This window comes from Mesoplodon mirus (genome assembly GCF_964341445.2).
Source record: "Mesoplodon mirus genome assembly, chromosome: 3".
NCBI lineage: Eukaryota > Metazoa > Chordata > Mammalia > Artiodactyla > Ziphiidae > Mesoplodon > Mesoplodon mirus.
This window is the reverse complement of record NC_138978.1, coordinates 107,715,215-107,734,671: the sequence shown is the minus strand read 5'-3', so window position 1 is coordinate 107,734,671 and position 19,457 is coordinate 107,715,215. Positions and strand designations below refer to the sequence as shown.

The 19,457-nt window shown below is 35.3% G+C and overlaps 1 protein-coding gene across 4 annotated transcripts in view; it reads left to right on the top strand.

Annotated features, from left to right (window-relative positions):
- DENND2C (DENN domain containing 2C) overlaps positions 1-19,457 on the top strand; it is a 93,125-nt gene that overhangs the window by 50,441 nt on the left and 23,227 nt on the right. For all 4 annotated transcript variants that reach the window (XM_082613144.1, XM_082613143.1, XM_082613145.1 and 1 more), the window contains exons 2-8: positions 5,788-6,799; positions 7,485-7,621; positions 8,050-8,162; positions 8,751-8,921; positions 12,109-12,205; positions 16,281-16,325; positions 18,152-18,339. In XM_082613144.1, the coding sequence (XP_082469270.1) occupies positions 5,976-6,799; positions 7,485-7,621; positions 8,050-8,162; positions 8,751-8,921; positions 12,109-12,205; positions 16,281-16,325; positions 18,152-18,339 (1,575 nt within the window). In that variant the 5' untranslated portion in view covers positions 5,788-5,975. The remainder of the gene's footprint in view (positions 1-5,787; positions 6,800-7,484; positions 7,622-8,049; positions 8,163-8,750; positions 8,922-12,108; positions 12,206-16,280; positions 16,326-18,151; positions 18,340-19,457) is intronic.

Sequence of the window (19,457 nt, the reverse complement as noted above, 5' to 3'; positions counted from 1 at the left end):
ACTCCATGATAAGCTGAAAAGAAGACTGCAGAAAAAGGAAAAGCTTCATATGTACCTTTAAAGCACTTTGAACAAGGGGCCTAACGTTTTCAATTTGCCCTGGGGACCCACAAATTATGTTCCTGGCCCTAAGTGCAGGTCTGCTGTTAACAAATTCACAACAGTTTTGTTTAACTGAAAATGTTCTTGTTTCACCTTCATCTTGAAGGATATGTCTAGAATTCTAGATTCACAGATTTTTTTTCCCCTTAGCACTTTAATTTTTTTTTTTTTTTCTGTTCTGGGCAGCTTGTGGGATCTTAGTTCCCCAACCAGGGATTGAACCCGGGCCCACAGCAGTGAAAGCACCGAGTCCTAACCACTGGACCTCCAAGGAATTCTCTAAATATTTTTCATTGTTTTCTGGCTTACCTTGTTGTTCCTATATGTAATGTATATTCTTTCCTTTGGCTCTTAAGAATTTTCTCTTTATCACCAGTTTTCAGCAACTTGATTATGGTTTGCCTTGGTAAGGCTTTCCTTATATTTATCCTGTTTGGAATTTGTTGAGCCTCATGGATCTATGTGTTAAGAGTTTTCATCCAATTTAGAAAAATTTCAGCTATTATTTCTTGAAATATTTGTTCCCTGCCTCCCACCCCCTCACTTCTGGGATTCCCATTTATATGTAAGGTAAACCACTTGGTATTGTCCCAGTGAGACTTTTGTTTTACTCTTTTCTTCTCTCTGTGCTTCAGTTTTTGTGTTAGTTTTTGACAGTTTTTATTACTACTTATTCAACTTCACTGATCATTTCCTCTGCAGTATCTAAAATCTGCTGTTCAAACAATCCAGAGAAGTTTTCTTTTCATATGGGGTATTTTTAAGCTCCAGAACAAAACAAAGCTCCCTTTGTTTTCTTTTTTATGTCTTCTATTTCTGTACTCATTATGTTCATATTTTGCTTTAAGTTTATGAATATATTTAAAATATCTGAATTGAAGTCTTTCTCTGCCAACTGTATCATGTCTGTCATTTTTGCTTCTGTTTCTGTTAACTGATTTTTCTCCTGATTATGGGTCTCATTTTCAGGCTTCTTTGCATGTTTAGTAATTTTGATTGGATGCTAGACATTGTAAATGTTACATTGTGGTGTGTCTGGATTTTGATGTGTTCATGTAAAAATTATTGACTTTTGTTTCTGTGGTTATTTAAATTACTTATGAATCAACTTGATCCTTCTGAAAAGCTTTTTTAAAGCTTTTTTTTTTGTGGTGGTTCTAAAGTAGCCTTCACTCTAGGGCTAGTTTAGCCTCACTGGCAAGCCGTGACCTCCTACTGTTTCTACTGAATTACCCAGGTGTTTGACAAGGCCTCCCTTGTAAAGATCATTGGAAGTTGAACATTTCCCAGACCTTTGTTAACTCTGGGTGTTAGTCAGCTTTACAGGGTTCCATTAGCTCTTCTTTCCCAGTAATATGTTGTCTAGCCTCGTGCAGTGTTACCTTATACCTTACCAGCTTAGTATTCAGCCCAAGACTCAAGTAGATCCTATGTAGATTTCTGGAGCTTCTCCTCTGTGTTGCTCCCTCCTTTCTGATAATGTACCCTGAAGATTGTATTTGCCTCTGCCCCTCCACACTCTGGTCTCTTTATCCTTAACTCAGCATGGTTACCATGTTCTATGCTGCTTTCTGAAAAGAGCCTCCAGGGTGAAAGTTGGGCCATCTTGGTGCCCACTTCATTTGTTTTCCTTCTTTCAGGGATCACAGTCCTTTGCTATTATTCAATATCTAAAAGCATTTATTTTACATTAAGTCCAGTTTTATAGTTTTTTATGTTGGGAAGGCAAGTCTAGTCCAATTTTTCTATCATCCCAGAAGCGAGAGTCTTCTCGTTCCCTTTCATCTGTTTTCTTTCTAATTGAGGTAAAATTCACATAACAAAAATTAACCATTTAAAAGTATATCCTTTCATCAGTTTTTAAGTCAACTTTTAGAATGTTCTAAATTCTTCATATTTGGCCAGATTATATTTAATCAAATAAAATATTTTAAAGGATTTGGAGTGAGAAACTTTCCTTATATAGACTTGAGTCAGTAAAATAGAACGTTAATATTCTCTTTCTTAAAGAGAATTTCACTGACCTGAATGGATTTAGATTGGTTTCTTTTAAAAGGCTAAGAACACAGAATCCTATATGTGTTAGGTTATACTTTAAATTACATCTTAATCTGATAAACTGTAGTTGATGTATATCTTGGATGAAAGTAAATACTCAGAAAAGCAATAGAAAACAAGTAAGTCCCCTCATACGAACCTTTAAGTTGCGAACTTTCAAAGATGCGAATGTGTGTTCACATGTCCAGTCACGAAAGTTAGTTCACGTGTCTGGTGTACATTGTCACGTACATGCATCCTCTACAAGAGGTTGTACTTTTGTGTACTTTACAGTACTGTATAGAGTGCAGTAGTACAGTATCTTTATTTGAAGCCCAGGATGTCCTGAAGCAAGTGTAAAAGCAGTGGTGATCTAGCTGGTACTGCTAAAAGACCAGGAACTGGAGGTCCAGAGAAAGGACGAAGAGAGACAAGAGGAAGAAGAAGTAACTGAAGAGCCAAAGAGATTCATGGTGCAGGAATGGCAAGGGGATTTTCTTTATTTGAGGAGGCACTGTTAGTTTTTGAGGCACAGGACCCGAACGTAGAACGGTACACAAAGGTTGAAGCAGCCGTTCAGAATGCAATCCGGTGCTACCGTGTCATCTATGACAAGAAAAAAAGGGCTACTACCCAGACATCACTGGATTGTTTTTTCAAGAGGGTAGATAGAATTGAATCCAGCAAGGAACCAGAACCTGTGCCATCAACGTCAGGTGTGAGTGAACTTGCAGTTTGCCCTCTGTCCCCTGTTGCTGATGATCCTTCACCGCTAGCATCTCCCACCTCCTATCCCTCCTCCAGTCAGTAACTCTTCTTGCCTGTTCACTAGATGCCAGCCCCTGTATGCCAGCTGTTGTACTGTACTACTGTACTTTGCAAGGCACTGTACTGTAAGATTAAAAATGTTTATTTTTTGTTTTTGTTTATTTTTAATGCATTATTTGTATGAAAAGTATTATAAACCTATTACAGTACTGTATAGCCAATTGTGTTAATTGGGTACCTAGGCTAACTTTGCTGGACTTAACAAATGTGCTCTCAGAACGGAACTCATTTGTATATGGAGGACTTACTGTAAAAACAAAAGGACATGATTAAGAATCACCTCTTTGGGAACAAAGAGTAGGAAAAAAGAATTGATTAGTAGCCTTTACTCCAGGCATTCTGTTTTATTATACTTTTAAAATCATGCTTAGTTTTTCACATTTACACTTATTTTGCCCACCCGAGGAACTGAGTTGCTGGTTTCTTCTCTTGAGGTTGCCCATTGTGGTTATCGTGAGCTCTAGCTTCTCTTCGTGTGAGTCCTGCCTGACTTAATAGTCTTTAATAGTTGGAGAAGCTTTTGACTCATTTTGTAGTATTAAGAGAAGAAACAAAATTTTAAAAATTATTGAAGCTGTTATATTTTCTCAATCTGTGTTTCTGTGAGAACTGTTGAAGCAAGGCTGAGAAAGCAGTGTCTAGGGGCAAATATGTGAATAAGTTGGCTTTAGGGAGCTTTCAAAAGATGAAGCTTGGAGAGATCTAGGACTTGAACACTGGGCCAGCACGTAGGGATTAGAATGTCTACTGATAGTGGAGGTCAAGGCAAGAAACTAGAGGTGAAGGATGGGATATAAAGAATCTTGCAGGCTAGGAGAGCCATAGGGGAGGAGGTGCTGGGTAGCAAAGTGACTCAATTTAATTAGACTAAAAGGACAGTTAGATGTGAGATGCCTGTAAGGAAAAAACAGGCAACTCTTGGTTTGGTGATTCTTATTTTTTGGATAGGACAAAATCACAATTTATGTATAAGAATAGGCAAGCCACATTATAAAGAGTTTAATTTGGCAAAAATTGGAGCTGTGCAATCATGTATAAAGACAGATTATAATATCAATACAGGCATCGATCTAATTAGAATGCATTCAAACTTTTTGGTTTTGAAATAATTTGTCATTTTTTAAAAGCTGCAATGTATTAATACCTAGTTAGGAGAAAGTAGCATTTCTCTTCATAATACCTACCTAGATTTAAGGAGTTTCATGTTGCTATGCTACTCTCTTGCCACTGAAACACCATGAATACACATCACTTATGTTTGTATGTGAATTCCATAGATTAAGCCATTTGTTGCCAGTTCTTTTCAAGTTAAACATTTTTTTTTTTTTAGCCCAAGCAATTTTCATCTTTTTCTTCTCAGTGTGATGCATTCATACTTAAAACACATTAACAAGGGAAGAGTAATGAAAGAGTTTGGGACTGCCAAAAACCTTGACTAGGCTCCCAGGAGAGAGAAAAATTCTCCTATCTTGTCTGTAGTGAAGAAAACCTGAGTCTAAAGGACACCTTAAAATCCTTAGGAATTCTCTGTAAACATCAGAAACTAGTAAAGAATTTTCAGAGTTTTAATAATGAGCAGTAGAAGCTGATTGGATGTTCAAATTCTATGCATTAGTCTTTTGTGAAGAGTTCTGCCCAACAGCTTTTATATTTTGCATGCTTTGTTTTGTTTTTTTTCCACTCACATGAGTTCAATTTCTTAAGGTTTTTTAGAATGATTTTCTTTGCATAAGACCCTCATCAAAGTTTATTTGCTAGCAAACCTGGTTTTCCTACAAACTTGAAGAAATAATTGAAAGTTGATGGTAGTCCTGACTAGCAGTTGCTCTGCGTAGAATAAATTGTGTGTGTGTGTTGTGTATGTATCAGTTTTGGTCAGCTACCCTGACAGAGCTGGGCCAAGACATTTTCCTGCCTGTTAATCAAGGCCACACAGACAAAGCTCAAGGAAGGATGACCCCTGTCTCAGGAAGTATCGAATCAGTTGCTATTTTTAAACAGTATACAGTAGAACTTGAGATCAGGTCTTTACTCAGTTGACAGGAAAAGTTCTCTGCCAAATTTTGCATTTGAGGAAACAGTTAATGGGCCTAAATGAGTGAAGCCTCTATGTGAAAGGAAGGGATGTGACTGTAAGTATTTTTGCTGATTTGGGTCGAGTGTGTGGTGGCAGAGATGTGGAAAGTTCAGTCAGTGACAAAATAGGTTATTACATTTCAAAGTAACTGATAGTTAATAGTACCTTGGATTGTCTTTAGTGACAGTGGTGTGTATGGAGTTCTGTGTTGCTAATAGTAAAGTTGAAATAAGGGTATGTGATGAGCTAATATTATCGCAGCGTAGCACTGGAGAAGGAAATCAGCTATTGGTGTGTTTCCAGACTAACTGGCTCTTCCTCTGGATGTATACATAAACTTTTTGGTTATTTGAGATGTATCTCTGTATGCTTTTTATAATACTCTGTTGGTCCTTGTTTCATTAACAGAAGGTTTCATAAAGAATTGATTTATCACAAAATAATATTGTATTACTACTATGTGTAATCTCTTATAAAACCTCATTCTACTTAACTTTAGGAAATTAAATATGCAGAATGTTAAAGCAGACAATTTGAGAAATACCATAAGTAATATTTTCTCTGTAATATTATACCACCATCTTAGGAATGCCTTTATGAGGTTGAATTGCTTAATGGATGACAGGTACATCTTTACATATGAAATATAAGCGACTTATTTAGGGATAGGTGGACAGTGTTTTAGTGGAGTTTAAATTAGGAAATTATAAAACTGTGTTAACATATTCATTTCATTTTAATAGGATTATTGAAGATAAAGCTGTGGCCATTTTCAACAAGGATTGATGATCAGAATTTTTCTTTTTAAAACATTTTCAAGTTAAAGATGAAAGGAAAATACTGGAATTGTTTGGATTCTAACTGACAGGATAAAGAATATAGTACTTCACAGTTACTTGTAATGGAACCTCAGTAAAATTCATCACTTGTCATGCACCCAACTGGGAACATGGATGTTGGTTTTTCTCGTTCTGCTATTCGTACACTGTCAAGAAGCCACTGCAAAAACATCAAACAAAAAATTTCTCAGTGGGAAGGAAGAACTAATGGTAAATCTAATCCAGATAAGTGCGATCCAAAGGACTTTGGAGTGAGATGTGATAACTGTAATCAAGAGCTTCTTCTTAAGAGAAATCCTGTTGCTGAGGGAAAGGGCAAAAAGCTAGATGTCACCAACTCTCAAAATGTTGATCAAGGTATTAATGAAAATGCCAAAAGCCACAATCAAAGTGAGGATGAAAGTGAGAAACGTGAATATGATGATACACACTTCTTTAAAAATGAATCAGGATCCAACTGGGTATGTTCTCAGGCCAAACAAACTGAAAGCTGGAAAGAAGTTTTGGATCCAGAGACTTCATTACCTCCAGGAAATTTCTATACCTCACAGATATTGTGGAAGAAGATAGAAGCACTTCCCCCAGATAAAGTCTTAAATTTAGCTTTAGAACATTGTGACTCTTCAGAAAAAAAACTGAATTTCAGAGGTCTGGATAGTTCACATGGAGTAACGAAGAGCTTAGAAAACATTTACTCTGAACCTGAGGGACAGGAATGTGGACCTTCTATAAATCCTTTGCCAAAACCTCGTAGGACATTCAGATATTTATCTGAATCTGGTGTTATGCCATGTAAAGATAGAAACTGTGACAGAAGATACTGTGAAAATAATTCTTGTACAGAGTCCTCTTTAGCCTCTTCTCAGGAACCTGAACCAAAGAACTATGGCAGAAAAATCAGAGGGAGATCTAAAAGGTATGTTTTTATTTGAAAGGTAATGATTTTAAGTATTTTCCTTATAGAACTATTGAGCTTCTGTTTCCTTTTCAAACCAATTTCCATTTCCGTGTGTGGGTTACACCTATAATTTAATTATACAGATGTTGATTAACCTAAGGGGAAATACGTACAAGCGAAACAGTAGGAGTATAGGTAATATCCAGGACAATCTACTGACATAAGTACCGTAGAAAAACTTCCATTTTATATCTTTAAAAATGTATAGGGGACTTCCCTGGTGGTCCAGTGATTAAGACTCCGCACTTCCAATGCAGGGGATGTGGGTTCGATCCCTGGTTGGGGAACTAAGATACCACCTGCCATGCGGTGCGGCCAAAAAGGAAAAAAAAAAATGTATAGGGAAGCAAGTACATTCTTCTAGTTCATTTAGAACATGCTGGCGTTAGCCTCACTTTTTATTACAGAGTGAATTTAATAAAGTACCCAAAGAAGAACATGAATGTAATTGGCTAAAAGCCTCCAGTTTTCTCATGGTGCGTATAGGGCATCAGCCTAATTTATTATTTTTAGGTATCTGATAAAACACCTTTGTAATTTTGTACACTAAGTCCTTTTCTTATCAATTTGTGTCTATCATACCAATATAAAGAATACTAGAGTTTTACAAGATACAACTTTAAAATGTATCTTCTTTCTTAAGGAAATCCTTTGAATTTGAGGACATTCAGCACTTTCGAAATCAGAACTCATGGAAGATTCATGAAGAACTTAGAAGAAATTCTGGCTCAGCACTTTATTACACACAGTCTGAGGACAATATCTATGAGGATATCATATGTAGGTGTCCACAAACTTTGCAATTAAATTTAGTGAGTATGTAGTTGGTGGAGCCCTTAACTAGAGTCTGTTATTTTCTTTTACAATCAAGCATGTCTTGCTCTAGATTTTCCTTTCTAATATTGAAACCTTTGTTGTATAAATTCCTTAATTCTCTAATGGATTTTACAACTAGTTTATTGGACTGTTCAGTTCAGAAGTAGATGTGTGTAATATGGTATTTTGAGAATTCTTTGAGGCTGGTTGGATGCCTGAGTGGTTTGTGAGCTTAAAGTACCATTGATTTTGAGACCTACGTCCCTACAGCAATGTAGAGTAGAAAGCTGAACATATTTAGTCAGTTTTTGCTTTCTTTTCCTTTTAAGTGTAGTCAGTGTGTTCCCATTTAATTATGTTCCTCTAAACTTTTTTTTTCATTATTTTTCAAGATCCCACCAAAGAAAATCCATATGAAGATATTCCAGTACAGCCTTTGCCCATGTGGAGATCTCTTTCAACATGGAAGCTACCACCCCCTAAAAGTGCTTTCAAAGCACCCAAGGTATAACCAGGGAAATAATATAAGAAAATATTAGAATCTTATTTATGATCCTACAAAAAGGTTAAAATGGTTTAACTAGGCCAAAACTAAGAGGCACTGAAATGTGGGTTTATTGTTCTTTGTTTTGTTTTGGGGTGAGCAGCACAAAACTTTTTTTTTGGTTTTGGGGAGGGGGTTTTTGTTTGTTTTTTTAGCGCTTCAGAAGACTTGAATACAAACACCTTTAGACAGACCATAAAACTTTTAGTTCACTATAGTTACCACAGCACTGTAATAGTCTCACATCAACCTGTGGCCTAAATTACCTGTCTGGTCCCTGAAAACACTCACCAGCCCTGAAAGCAAAGGCTGCCTTGAGTTAATGAGAACTCTGAGCTATTGTTTTCTGGAAATTTGATTACATTGTTGTAGAAGAACTTGGATTAGAAACCCAAGAAACTTCTTTACAAACAGTGAAAAAGAAATTATGGTGTCCTCACTTTAGATGAGTTTAAAGGAAAGATAAATATTTGGGGGGGATAGCTTTGACTTTGAGAACACAGGCATTACCTAGATGATCTTACCTTAGCAGTACCTCTTCTGTTTTAGCTTGCTCCCAAACCTCAGTTCCTTCACCGGAGGACTATGGAACTGAAGAACTCACAAGTTTATTTATGGTCAAAGCTCACAAAGGATACCACGTTGCCTGTCACTTTAACTGAATGGAAGCTTTTCCGAGCTGGAGAAGTTGCAAACAGGAAAAGGAAAAATCTTCCAAGGGTAAGGACTCCAGTACTTTGATTCTTCAACTCTTACTTCAGCATTTCCACAAATGTGAATAAATAAACTTTAGACTGAAACGAATAATAGGTTAGAACTGACCTACTGTAATTAGAAGATTTGGAAAGCAGCCTTAAGCTAAGTTTTTGCTCATGAAAGAAAAATGCATGAATGGCTTTTGCCAAGGTTTTTGTGTGTGTGTGTGGATTTGGAAAATTGATTTTAGATGGAGGGCTTCAGTCTAGTTACCTTAGTTCTCATTAAAATCAGCTGCCGGTGTGAAGGAAGCCCTAGAACCTCATGTAAAAGGACCTTCTAGTAAGCTGGCTTCAGTGTTTTTCTCACTCATTTGTATAACAGCCAAAGTTAATTCAGTTTTGTGCCTGAGTTTACAAATTTTCAGTAATGACAAAGTATATGCCAAAAATGTCCACTCAAAGGAAGGAAGAAAGAAATTTTACTATTACTTGGGAAAAGAATTTTTTGCCAATTATATTAAATAAATAACTTCTCTCAAGGGAGAAAAGGCAATAAGTCTGTAAATCATCTCAATGAGAGCCACTGAACCAAAATAAAGAAATTTGGATTATTTGTAATATATATTTTTTAGGAGAGACTTTAAGAAATTACATGAAAATATTTAAAAACTCTTTATGTTATTTTGTTCTGTAATTCAGAATGTTTTCAGGATTACTATGCAGAAATAAAATCATTTAAATAGTATTCCTGTCTTTAATCCCATCTGAATTAGCTATATTCATTTAGCACATGATTTCTATACCTGATTTTAACATTAAACAAAAGTCATAGCTGTTTCTTGGTGTAGTAACTACTGATTGGTTCCTTGGGAAATATTCTGTTCCACAGTTACTTTAATTCTTCTGATCCATTTCCTGCCCCTCCCTCTTTAATATGTGAAATGTTAAAGACACAGAGTTTTTTTTAAAGCACTAAACTGATCTCTCTGGAAAAAAAAATCTTTAGGTGTTTATTCTCCTGTGTATAGTGAGGACTACTTAAAAATCAGAGGTTTAAAGAATTTCCAGGAGGTATGTATATATAATGCATAACAATCACTTTCCTGTACACCAGGAACTAACACAGCATTATAAATCAACTATACTTCAAAAAAAAAAAAAAAAAAAAGAATTGCTGGCACAACAAAGCAGCCTCCCACATGTTCCAGAAACAGCAGATCATGTGTTCACAGGGGCTAGAACACAAACACATAAGGAGTTGTATTTAAGATGTGGTTCTTGGAATATCATTAACAAATATTTAGAAATTATGGATTGTGGAATTTAATGAGACCCAAGGATATTTGCAGTGCTTTTGATTTCACGCCTCAGTATTTTATGTACTGTGGATCCCTTGAGTACTCAAAGCCTGTTCTCTTTCTGATTATAGGTAAGATGATCCAACTTTTCCTGTTTGGATATTTTCCCAAAGGTTTTCTTGAGAAGTGGGGAAGAGAAAAATGGTGATGAATTCTTGATTGTCAGGCAGGAACATACTGTTAGCATTTCTACCTGTGACCCTCCTTGGATTAAATCCTTTTAGGATGTTTCATTTGCAATACAAATTTTGCTTTTGGACTATCTTCGGGAACAACACTCCATGAGGAAAGCAGTTTTCACTTATTTCCTCTTTGATGACTAGAGCTATCTCTGGAAGGGAAACTGGTTTCATAGTTTGAAAGTAACTGATCTAGTCCATATGCCTCTTCCCTACCCTTCCTTTCTTCCTCTACTGTGGCAATCTGTGTGGGATTGTTTGCTAGAGTAGATTTCCTAATGTTTTATATTGTTTGTGTCAAGTGTGTACAGCAATATGGTTTCCATCATTTCTTAGGAAGAATATTTTACAGTATTTCCTGTAACTAGAAGGTAATTATAGGCTCCTAGCTCATAATCAAAATTTAAGTTTATTACTTTATCTCATATTTCTAGAATAGATCCCTTTCCTTTATAACATTTGATTATACTTTTAAGTATACTTTTCAAATACACATGAATAATTCTACTATTTTTGGTCCTTATGTATCCAAAATACATGTTTACTCTCATACATCTTTCCTATAGCCCCTAGCAATACCTTTTTATGTTGGATTCTCTTATTTTTTTATAATGCTAATATTTAAGAATATTGGTAACTTTTCGTTTGAATTATAGCTATGAAAATCTTTAAAAGAATAAACTCTTCCAAAAATGTGGGAATAATCTGCATATTGGAAGCACATGTTTCTCACATGTTATTTTTCTTGCAGTGGACTGATTCACTGCCTATGGATTGCCAGGATTGCTAGAGAAACAAGGACAAAGGAAAAAACAAGAGCATTTTTCTCAAACAACTTTGTTGGTTATCACATTATATAATGTTCCTAACAACTGTAATTCTGGGCATTAAATATGTTAAATCAAGATTGATAGTTAAGAAAAAGTTTGGAATTTTAAGAAAAATATACATAGAAAAACGAATCAATTTCTCCTTTTAAAAATGGCTGTTGATCAGCTTTAATTCTTTTCTCTTTTTTAAGCCCAGTCTGTCTGTCTGTCTCTTTTATACACACTTCCCAGAAGCAAAGAAAGAACTTTAATGAATAATGCATATTAAATGGAACATTGTTTTATACTTGGGCATATTTGAGAATCTCCTATTTTTATGACATGTTTCCAAAATAAATTATAGTATTAGTGCTCCCGGTAGCAAAGGAGTATTCCTTTTGGCTAAAGCTTTCTAAGCGTGATTATCCTCTCTTTGCAAAAATTCCTGGGAGCAGACATAACTGTGCCTCACCCTGCCTTACAAGTGAGTAAATATCCCACTTCCTACTCTGGGCAAGCAAAAACTTGAGTCCATTGGTAAGGCTTGGTCAATATATGGAGTGCAGTGGCCAGATTTCTTGCATGTTGTGACCTGGAATGACAAGCAATCTCTAAGAACCTGTGGTAAGTTCCTCTGGAAAGGAAATATCCTTTCCCACTTCTCTTACCCATGTTAAATGGAGTATGTATTAGAATAGCATATCATCTTACTAAAGATAATTTTAGATTCAAAATTGAAAAATGTAAAGGTTTTTATGTATAAAGTAGATCTTTCTCTGAATGAGAATCACTAATAAGTTAATATCAAGCTGCAAAACTTGTTGGTGTTTGTTTTAACTTGTACTTTTCTGGTCTTTTTTCAGCTTGTATTAAAAATAGATGATATATTTGAATCTAAGAGAGGGAAGAAGAGGGTAAAGTTACACCCTTACACTGGAAAAGATGTACCTCCCTCTAAAGGTAAGAATTGTTCCAACTGTCCATAGCTATTAGCATATGAGGGGCGAATCATTATATAATTTAATGTTTGATGTGAATTATAATTTTTAGTTTACTTTCCTGTCCATCCCACTTAAACATAAAACTTCTTTAGGCTAAGGGATTATTTCTAGTTCTTCCTCAAATCCCTTTTGTTTAGTTCTGTACCAAGTAATAACTATTAGATGAATAAGTAAATAAATTTAAGAATAGTTATAAACCAATGAGACTAATTTTCATGGACAGGTTGCATCCTTACTTTGTAGTACTACTTTGATTTATAGTCTTTTGTCAGTATAGACTCTCTCAGTGGAGGAATGAAAATATTAAGTATATATATACTGAATGTATGTGGTACTCAACCTATAGTCACCTAATAAGTTTAGTAGTTTTATCCTTCAGATGCCGAGATAAAACTTAGATTGTCTTAATTAAGAAACTTTTAACATCTATAGTGAATTATTTTTGTAGAATTTTCTTTACAACTTTAACTTAGTTGTCTGGCAAAGGATGTGTAGAGTTTAGCAGTTTTTGTCTGTGAGATTCATAAGTGAGAAACAACAGCCAAGTCATACCAGAAAAGAATATTTCATATTTTTGCAGACTTCCAAAGACAGAAATTTCTTAATTTCCATTGAAAATCTCTTCTTCATTCTAACAATTACTATGTGAAAATAAACTTCCCCTTTCAGTAATTCAAGACTCTTTCTTCTTACTTTGTGATGATTAAAATCTCTCGTCACCATTTTAAATGTGAGTTTTCATATTTTCAAAAGCAATTATTACAACATTTTAGCCTTCTCTTCTGTAGAAGAAATACTTCTGGTTATTGTTAATAATAATAGCTACCATTTACTGAATGAAGTAATAGTTTCTTTATGTACTTTATCTGGTGTATAACGTATGACCACACTGGGAGGTAGGGACTATCCTAATTTTACAGAGGAAGAAGCTGAGCCAGAGGAGGAAACATCAATTTGAATCAAGGAGCATGATACCACAAAGTCTTATTCTTCTCTACTATGATTGTTTTTCTAAATAACCGCATGTAGCAAATATTATTGTTTTATAGATAAGGAAATAAATTATAAATTGCAAATTTTGTGAAATATCAAGACACTGGAACCAGGACAAATTCTTAGAAAACATTATCATTTTCCCATATTAACAGCACTCTACTGATAACTGTATTCACCAGATATGCCACCCTAGGTAGATTATCACCGATCTCTTATTTTATTTGAATGCTTTATGGATTAGGAACATTTTAGTAAATTTGGCTCTAAGAAGTTTTTGAAGAGCCAAATCCTTTTTTTCACTGTATCATTATTGAAAAGAAAAAATTCAAGAGCATAAACTGCCAACTTCTAACACATACACACACAAAAAGGAGTAGTCCCTACAAATTTGTTTTCTTTTGCATGGCTCAAAGGAAATATACATTTACTCAGTCTCTGTGGCCAACTCCTTCAATGGACCCGAGGAATTTCTCTCATGCCTGAGGATCTCCTGTCTCAATAGTCACAGTTCTCAGATTTTTGTTTACCTCCTTAAGCTTTTGTCTGTATATCAACAGTGCCTCATAGAACCAGATAGTTATATTTACCTACTCTGCCAGTACATGCTAGGTTTTACCGAATCTGTTCCAGCATAAACAGTTCTTAACTCTCAGTTATCAGGTATCACAAAATGATTTATTGTCCTTCTTCAAAATTATAATTTTGTGTGTTGAAGTCACATTAAAAAAAGGGACAACCTAGTACTTTTTTGATCCCTACAGATTCTCAACAGATTTTCCTATTGGCTTATAAACCCCTTAACCTTCATTCAGTGTCTTGGAATGCAGATCATCAAAACCCATAGATGTGAATATGTTAAAGCCATTTAAATGATCTTTTGTAAGGTCTTTTCCAGGTAAATTACCTTTCCTCCCTTCCCTCTTTCTTTTTTTTTTTTCTTTCCAAATACTTCATGGGCTCCGAAGAGGTGCTTGGTGCTAAGGATACAAATAGGACTCAGGAGCTCACAGTGTTTGTTCTTTCATACTGAACAATATTTTATAGCCCCAGTATACTTTTTGTCATTGTAGTTAGTTTGAAGTTATAAAGCCTGTACAGTACACAATATTTAAATACCTGCTTTTTCTGTAACATGTCTTGTGTACCTTTCCCACATATCTAATGAAGAGACGGTATTTTTTTTTATGTTCTCTTCTTCCTTATTACAAAATTAAAATGAGCACAGCAAGAAATCACAATAATATAAAATAACAGAACGGAAAGCCAAAGTTTCCCAAACCTCCTCCTACTAATCCCAGAAAATCTTATGCACGTGAAAATATTTTTTCTCCCCAAATAGTTTTATACTATTCAGACTTTGTATGTCTTGCCATTTTAAAAAATATATAATTAATATACTTTGGAGCTCTTTTGGTATCAGCACATAGAGATCCACATAGCTGTACTGTATTTCTTGGTATAGATGTAAAAGAATTTTATTTAGCTGGTAGACATTTTGGCTGTTTCTAACATTTTATCTAACCTGTGGATAATTAAGTTTCATAAATAGGTAGATACATAGATACAGATTTTTTTTCTTCAAACAATGCTGTAATATACATTTTTTGTTTATATATTTTTTGTGTATTAGTAAGAATACATCTGTAGAATAAGTTCCTAGCAGTGTACTTAATCAAAGAACACATACTTTAAAGAACACATAAATTAAAATTTTTATAACTGCTGCCAAATTGTCTCACAAATAGATCTTAACACCCTAAAAAAAAAGCTTTATATTTCTATGAAGAGCTTTTGAAAATGGCTTTTTCCTCGTAATCTTCATTAACACTGTGTTTTATTAGAGCTTTTTATTTTTTGCCAGTATCGTGGTTGAAAAGTGTATCTTACTTATTGTTTTAATTTATTAAATTTATTTAATTAATTACGAATTTGGACAGTTATGTTTATCAATAGTTATCAATCTTTTTCTATAAATTGCCTATTCCTACTCTTTTATTCATTCATTTTGTTGTGCTGTGTTTTTACTTATTCATTTGTAACAGCTATTTAAATATTAAGAAACTTAGTCTTGCATCTGCAATGTGGATTACAAATATTCCCCCAGTTTATTTACCTTTTGAATTTGCTAATGATTTTTTATTAGATTAGAAATTTTACATTTTTATACAATCAAACTTCCATACATTTTTCATTTATGACTCATAGTCCTTGTTTTTCCTGATACATTAAAATTTTTTCCCTTTCTTTATATTTTAAAATTTTGCTTTAACTTTTCAGACTTAATTTAGAAATTTTTCATTCACCTGTTCGCAATTTTTGTTTTGTGTTTTGGTTGTTTTCTTTCTTTCTTTCTTTCTTTTTGTAAATTGACAATGTGCCTAGTATTGTACAGAACATTCCCTTCTAACAACAAAGCCCCTTAGCCTCAAGATACTTAAAATCCAATTGTGGAAAATAATAGCAGTTCAAAGCCATTTGAGTACTATAAGAATTCAGAGTAAACTTCAGTTTAGTTTGGCATTAGAGGTGGTTTAGAGGCATCATAAAGGCATCATAAATATTACTTCATAAACTTACTTGGTAATCTTTCTTAGCCTCACATTTTCCTGTTAATCTAAATTCATAGTTTGTTCCATATTGAGATTTTTGTTTAGCCAGGTTGGTGTTTTACCTTTGATACCTTATTTGGGAATATAAAGACAACGATATGAAGGTAGAAATAAAATCCACTCTGATCAAGACTTTCTAAAACTAGTCTGAACTGCTGTTAATTTCTAGAATTAGGGATGAGAGGGGAACTGAGGAGGGAGGTGGGTATGGGAAGAAGATGGAATGGAATAGTTTCTTCTCCGAGCCTTTTATTCTTTTTTGCACCTGTCCTGCCCTGATACAGCTAAGTGGTTTGGAGAAAGGCTCAGCATCCTTAATTATTCCTTACTCCAATAAGTCCCCAGGTCTGTGGAGCTTTTACATTGTTTTCGTTCTCATGTTCTGCCTGTTCTTGTTGAACAATACAAATGGAAACTCTTTCTTTTCAGGTGAAACCACTGGGTACGAAAGTGATGCCGAGTATCTGCCAAAGAGTGAGTGAGTCAGTGGGGCTGCTCCCTTTTGCGTGATGATCCTGGTTGTAGGTGGAGTGGCACCTACCTTTGTGATTAAGCATGTTTTTTCTACACGATGTTTCACTTTGTCGGTGATTTCTTCATTATAAGAACCTGTTGAGATTTGGGGAACTAAACAGTACACTGTCAGATGTTTGACAGCATTAAAAATCTCCCATGGTGGAGTGAGGCAGACCAGTGTAGTTCTTAAGATGGAATGTTCTTCCATCTTAAGAGGGGAGCGGCAGAGCTGCACGTTCAGACATATGTGCAGCACCCAAAACAGAGTATGTGAGTCATTCTCTGAGGCAAATACTTTGCATTAAATATCTGATTTTTTTCATAGTCATTCATTTGAGTATCTTAGATATCTCTGACATTGGGACAGGAAACACTGATCTGTTTCTTATTCATAGGTATTTATATTCTAAATTATTGTGCCATTTACTTTCTGTTAGAATACAGAAGATGCCGTGCTTTTTTGGCTGTATTTGTTCAAGTAGTCATAGTGCTCTGTATCCTTCATCTAATGGATTTTCACAGCAAATTATTTAGTTTCTGTTTAACTGAAGCATGGAAAAAATAGGAGACCTGAATTATCAAAGCTGAGTACAGGGCAGTTCCAGGTCTGATACTCGGATCTTATGATTAATAATCATGTGCTCCTACCAGTAGCCTAAATTGCTTCAGGTGTTTGATTCTGTAGGCTGACTGAAGGTGAAACTTAAGTCATCATCAGGTTCAGCTTGGATGTGTAAAGATGATTAATTTTGTTCTGTTGCTACTGAGAAACAGGCCCTAAAATTTTCTTGACTTGAACTGAGCCCTTTGGAGTAAGGAAGGTTTGCCTAGAGCACTAAATGTACTGGATAATTTTGGAGAGGCACTCCAAAATTATTTTTTAAGTGTTCTTAATATTTTGATTTACCTTGTAACTTCTTTGGGGGCAGAATGCATCATATCTCAAAAGAAAAGCAAAACAATTAGAGGATGAGTCTCCATCATTGGCTCAGAATGACACATAAGCAAATCTCTGGGATGCTTAGACTATTTCTTCTGCAAGTACTACATGTCCCCTAGTGGAGACTACCCCAAATTATTCAGAATTTAGAGATAAATGAGAATAAAGGATAAATGGTATCCACTTTTCGGTGGGATTGCTCATACTGTTTACATAGTATGCTTCTACGAATTCTTTCTTTTGAGAAATAGTCTGCTAATGGATACCTTCTTACATGTCATTTTTCTCTCTTGCATTTAGCATCATTTATTGATATAAGTATATGTCCATTATTAGTAATATATGCCAAAGAGAGAAGGGAAAAGAACATTTCTTTAATGTGAGGATAGTTTTTGTTTTAATTTTATCAAACTTGTCTCTTTAGGAACTTACCTTCTATAGGACTCAGTTCTTTTATTAAATCTTTTCCCCCACCTATGATTTCATGGTCCCCAAAATGGCATCTTTTGTCAGGCCAGTGCTTTTACCTGACATTTTCCATGTATCCTGGTGTCATGCCATGAAAGATGGGATGGCACAGAGTATGTGTTGGGACATACATAGGTATCAGTTGGGACACAGAACATCGGTCCCGCTGCAGGGCCCCCAGGTGCTTGTGAGAATCTGCACTTGTCCTCCAAGTGTGTCATAGCCCTAACAAGTATGTCTGGGTGGCAGACATTGGTTAGTAAATGTTCATTAGCAACGACTGAGTGAAGATTAGTCCCGCGTGGGTCATGACCTCTGGGTGCTAGAGGGAAGATAGGGCTATAAAGGAAAACAAGACTCCGTGATCTCATCACAGGTCGCTACAAGCGCATAGCACAACTGCAGCAATCTTCCAAGAGGAATCCTCACTACCAGACCTTAGAGCGGGATCTAATTGAATTACAGGAGCAGCAGCTGTTTGAACTTTTTGTGGTGGTGTCTCTACAGAAGAAGCCATCAGAAATAAGCTACATTCCCCAGGTCATACAACAATTCCCTAGCAAGGTAAGTGCATGGAGGCTATGAGGCATCCAGGAACGTTTCTGTGTCTCTGTGTATTTATTCCCTCTCGTTTACTATTGTCTCAGTTAGCTTTTACTAATACTGTACTTCTTGTAGGATCCGGTGCACTCTAATGATATCTTGTGTCAGTCATGAGCTGCAACCAAGGGGGAGTTAAAGCTCATTATTCAAGCTAGGTTTTTATCTTTTGCTCTGCTATTTACTAAGTGACCTTTAGCAAGTTACAGAGCCTCAATTTTTCTCATCCTTAATGAGGGGAGTGATAAATGTGGCAGAGTAGGGTAGCAGTTCAGAGCATGGACTGTGAGCCAACTATCTGCATTTGCCACTTATTAGCTCTGTGACTTGGAGCAGTTAAACTTCTCTGTGCCTCATTTTCTCCATTGGTCAAAGGGGGATAATCTTCATAGTGTCTACCCCATGGAGTTGTGGTGAGGATTAAATGAGCTAATTATAATTAATATAAGGCACTTAGAACAGTGTCTAGCATACAGTAAGCACTATGTAATGTTATTCCCTATTAGTGAGGATTTAATGAGATAATGTATGTAACGTACTTAATCCAGTTCCTTGCACATAGTAACACTTGATAAATGGTAACTGTTATTAACGGTATTATTTAATTTACTCTACCTTTTTCACAAAATAATTCATTCATTTATTTAATCAATATTTCATAAATACCTACTATTTGCCAAGATTAGGTGCTGAGAATACAACTGAAATAGATCTTCTTGGTCCCTGCCCTCACAGAGCTTACAAAATAGACCCCAAATGTGGCTCTGAGCTTTGTGGCAGTAAATACAAAGAGCATGATCATTACATCAGGGCTTAACAAACTGATGGCCTCTGAGCATATTTAGCCCACAGATATGTTTTTTGGGTTTGCACAGTAATAAAATAATAAAAGTTTTGTTGTCAATTTTTTGTTTAAAAGTCATATTTCACATGAAAATCTGTATTTCTGCTTTCTCCTGAGAAACTAGAAAGACTGCCAACATTCAGCCTACATTCCTAAGTGGCATGAATTGGCTGAAGCTGAGTAAGGAGCAGGACTGACTTCATGGGCATGTGACCAGTGCAGTCACACAAGCAGTCAC